At 40.3% G+C, this 4,525-nt stretch overlaps 1 protein-coding gene across 1 annotated transcript; it reads right to left on the reverse strand.

Annotated features, from left to right (window-relative positions):
• Nucleotides 1–2,043: 2,043 nt before the first annotated feature.
• On the reverse strand, nt 2,044–3,442 carry LOC306774214 (complement C1q-like protein 2; the record flags this gene model as incomplete). The annotated part of the gene is made up of 2 exons (XM_079264205.1): nt 2,044–2,223; nt 2,843–3,442. The coding sequence occupies 2 exons, from the start codon at nt 3,440–3,442 to the stop codon at nt 2,044–2,046; spliced, it is 780 nt and encodes a 259-aa protein (XP_079120331.1).
• Between the last annotated feature and the right edge of the window lie 1,083 nt (nt 3,443–4,525).

Below are 4,525 nucleotides of genomic sequence, written 5' to 3' on the forward strand. Positions count from 1 at the left end.
TACAACATTCAGTCCACACAGGCTATGAGTTTATAAAGATATTCAAAAGGTTATGTGTATCCTCCAAAATGTGTAGTGGAAGTATAACAGCACATACAGATATATGACAGCAATTATTAACTTATATTTGATAAACTCTACCCCAGATGAAATGTGTAAATGTGTATTTTCAATTTAAAGTTGAGAGTAATACACATCTTGAACTGAAACTATGTCTTTGTCTGGCAATACTTCATCTTTCCGTCAAGAAAGAGGACATCTGACTTTTTTTTTTTTTTTTTTTTTTAACAATCTTCTTCAAAAACAAGCAGCAACAATTACAAACTCTTGTTTTACTGGAGGACAAACTATTTCAGTTTGCACAAAAGCAGGTTCTTGCTTTAAGAAATAAAAACTGTATGCTTGTACCATGCATAGCCAACCGGAGGATATGCTTGTATTCCAGTGGGGAAAAAGGAAACACTTTAACTGATAACGATATAAATATTATAATATGACAAAAAATATATATAAGTATTTTATCATGTCTGGCCATGTGTGTGAAAAATGTGGTTTTACTGCTCTTCCAAACCTTTAGAACTTCTCTAGAACAAAGCTTAGTTGTAAACTACATTAGCTAGTAAGCTAACTGCTAACATGTTACATATTAGCTATTTTCCTCACATTTCTCAGTGAAAATAATTTTAGGGTTCTGTTGTATTGCACTCATATGATTTGTTTCAGAAGGCAGGGATTGTTTTATTTTTAAAAAAAAAATTTTAAAAAGAGGCAAGGGGATGATTCGCTTTCTAGTACAGTGTGCCTACAGCTAGCTAGCTAATAAAGATACTGCAGCTAGCAGGCTCTGTCACTGACATAAATAAGAGTACGTGAAACCTAACTGCCCTTTCACACATTTCTGCCAGATCTTATATGAGAAATTGGCGACTTGACCACCTTTACAAAAAAAAAAAAAAAAAAAAAAAAAGTTTTACATATTTGTGCTGCATCTGACATTTGGAGCATCTATAAACATCTGACTCTTGTAGACTTGGTGTTATGCTCAGTCCTACAGATGTTGAATTGGCTTCTGGTCAGTTGGTGTGAGAGCATATTCTGTTAGACTCTTCAGCACACCAGTCCCTTCTTCACAGTTGTGGATGTCCTGGCTAAAAGTTGGAAGTCATCTTTGTGGTGTGCCCGTGTGATATTTTGTTTGCTTCGATGTGACATGCAAAAACCCGGCAGGAAGCCTCTAGTCGCTGCTGTTTTCTCATGTCAGCTTGGTGTTTACAAGCCCTATAGAGACTTTTGCTCTGTGGTTTCCTTCATTTTTATCACTATTTCACAAACAACTTTTTTAATTAGGTCAAGCTGGTACTAGAGGACCCTCTACAGGGTTGTTCTAATGGTTTGCGGTCTAGTTCAGACTGTTCTGACTTTCAGAGATTTTCCCATATTGATGTTCTGTCAAAAAAAGAAAACCAAAAGTGACAGCCCTAAAATCTTTTCCGGAGACTCTTGAACTGGCACTGTTAAAATGACAATGTAGATATTTAAAGTAGCTCAGAATTCAGTCTCTTCTAAATTGATGGATCACAGTAATCTCAGTTAAACTACTGGCTTTTGTTGGGGATATACAACTTTTGAGTGCAGCTCAAAAAAACTAAACAAAAAAAAAAACTTCTGACTAATTCCTGCTCTTAAAACTATACTGCTAAAATTTGATAAGCACTTAAATTTGATTGATTTCCTTTCAAATATTTTTAAAATATTAAAATTTGTCATTATTTTCCACCATAGGATTTTATTAAGGTAATCTACTCCAGTAACATTTTCTCTCAGGTCATTTATGAGGTAATAAAACATCAATTCACTCATGACACCAATGTCCAGCTGAATAAAAGTTAAAATAATAAATATAGCCACATATACAAAAGGTTCTTTCCTTAAATGAACAGAATAGTTGCAGATAAGCCTGTTTATGTTGCCTTGATGTCCAAAAAACGTATTTATTTTTTATACAACTTGATGATTACTGTCCAAGTGGCTGCCACGGCAGGTTTAGTCGGGGTATAGGATGAAGCCAGAGAAGGTGCTATACTTGTTGTTATTGCCTCCGTGAGCTTTGCCGCCATCAAGTTTGACGTAGACCTCGTCTCCAGAGTCCAAGTGCAGCACGGCACTGTTGCTGGCGTAGTCATAGTTCTGATCTGCATCTTGAGCAATAGCACTAGCCCGAACCTGGTTAGAAAAAAAGGAGAAAAATCTCTGTAAGAAACAGAAAATGGTAGACAGACACTCAGGAAAAGTTCACATATACCTGAGAGGCAAAATGCAACGGCAGTGGTGCGTAAAACGATTAGATTCTAATTATAGAGCAAATTTAAGGGCAAACTAGAGCTGAAACTAAAATCGAATTTGAAACAGCTGCTTACATAAGTTTGAAAGCAACATTTTATGACAAACTCTAATGACTAAATAAACTGCTAGTTTGAAGTCTGACCCGCATCCAGCTGTAAGTGTCTCAGAATAAACATCCAGATGAGATTTACGCACGAGTGGCACTCGCAACAGGAAAGGCAGACAGGCTGGAAGATGATCATAAATATCACTGATGTTGTACTGAGTTCATCTGAGATATACTGTAGTTATATAACTGTGTTAAGCAAAGTGAAAGGGGCAGATTGTTCTTATGCTGTGCGCATTTGTTGCGTAAAAACTGCTTTTGTCTCATTTATTGGCTGAAACATTGTTCAGAGCAAATCATTCGTTTTCTTTGTATTAATTACTTAAAATGAAATGAATTTTGCTTTAAATTAGACCATCATTCTTTAGCTCCATGGTTAAAATGCCAACCTACCTGTCCGTTCTTGCACAGGTCGGCCCACATGCTGGTTCCGTCTCCCCCGCGCATCAGCACATGGTAAGTGAAGAAATAAATCCCGGACACATGGCAGGTAAACTTCCCGGTGCTGGGATCGTAATGATCCCCCAAGTTTGTGATCACGTCGTCAAACTTTAACACCTCATATCCTTCGTGTGGATTCTTCAGACCGACGTAAAAAGCGATCCTGAACCCGTTCAGCGTGGAGTTCACGCCGTCTGTCTCACCGTTATCACCTCCAACTGCTCCTGTTAGCGCAGGTAACCCGAGTTTACTGTCCCCGCGCTCCCCCGGCGGCCCCCTTGGACCCGGTGGTCCGGGTTCTCCTGGGGGGCCCCTAGGACCAGGCTTCCCTGGTCGCCCCGGCTCTCCGCGGCTGCCTTGCGCCATCGGCGGCAGCGGAGCTGCGCCATTCACGTTCTGGATCACTTCCATGGCCGTGGTGCCTCCCGGTTTGGAGCTGTACGGGTCGCACACCATCCGACAGGTGCCCATCATCTCATAGTAATGAGCGGAGGTCTCTGGGGAGCGGAGCAGCAGCAACGGAACAGCGATGGTCAGAACCAGCACAACCATCACGACGGAGGTCACCAGGACGACCACGGACCACTTCCTCCGCTCCGTTCGGGGACCAAAGGACGACAGAAAGCCCGTGGAACCTCTCTGGAGGGGAATGGTGACGGATAACAGGAGGGATATCAGGAGGACGAAAAGAAAGGCGAAGTTGAGAGTGCGTGGAACTCCTTCCAACAGCTCCGATCCGCGTCTTGAAGCCCCTGGGCAGCGGCTGTGACCGCAGAGCAGGCGCGCGTCTTGGCTGAGTGCGCGCAGACAGCTGCGTCCAGCTGAGTCCACTTGTTTGTAAGAATAAGACCGGAAGATACGCTTCAGATTATAAAAGCATCCAACAGACAAGGGAAGGAGAAGGAGGACAGGGTATGGACAGCAAAGAGAGGGGGGAATAGATTGGGGGGTGGGGGTGAAGCCATTTATTTAAGTTTGTTTATATACCCTCCCATTTCTTTTTTTGTTGATTTAATCAATTTAATCTAAGAATGTAAAACATAAATCCTTTATCTAAATTTTTATCCACCTGACAGAGAATAACAGATACTTAAAGTCACGTTTTGGAAATGTCCATGGCTTCACTCATCCCTTCAGTCTGCTGTTGTTGTAAGAAGTCTCATTAAGCCTCATTATTATCACCCAAACCAATCAAATATGTCTGAGGTACAAAAGAGCAGCGGGATTAAAATATTTCATGTGGTTCTTAAACAATCCTTGTGTTTAATTGTTAAAATATTTTATAATGATTAAACCATCTTTTATATCATTTGGGATTTGTTCTTCTTTTTAAATTAATTTCAGGAAAGGTGTAAAATGGCCAGTACAGAGTCTGTCTGGTGGTGATGATTGAAAATGTATTCATTAATGCCCATGTTTTGCTTAGTTATTTGAATTTGTGACTATGTAATGTGGATATTTTTAAACATTTTATTTATCTTGATTCTAATCTAATGGATATTTGCACTGATGTGGCTGATCTCAATGGTTGTGCTTATGGGAATAAACAGATAAAAGAGATGGAACACCAGGAATGCTATTCAGTGGTGACTTTATTGTTCCCCAAAACTACAACCTGCCTTCTCTATGGTAACC

The sequence above is a fragment of the Telmatherina bonti genome (assembly GCF_933228915.1).
Source record: "Telmatherina bonti genome assembly, chromosome: 24".
Lineage (NCBI taxonomy): Eukaryota > Metazoa > Chordata > Actinopteri > Atheriniformes > Telmatherinidae > Telmatherina > Telmatherina bonti.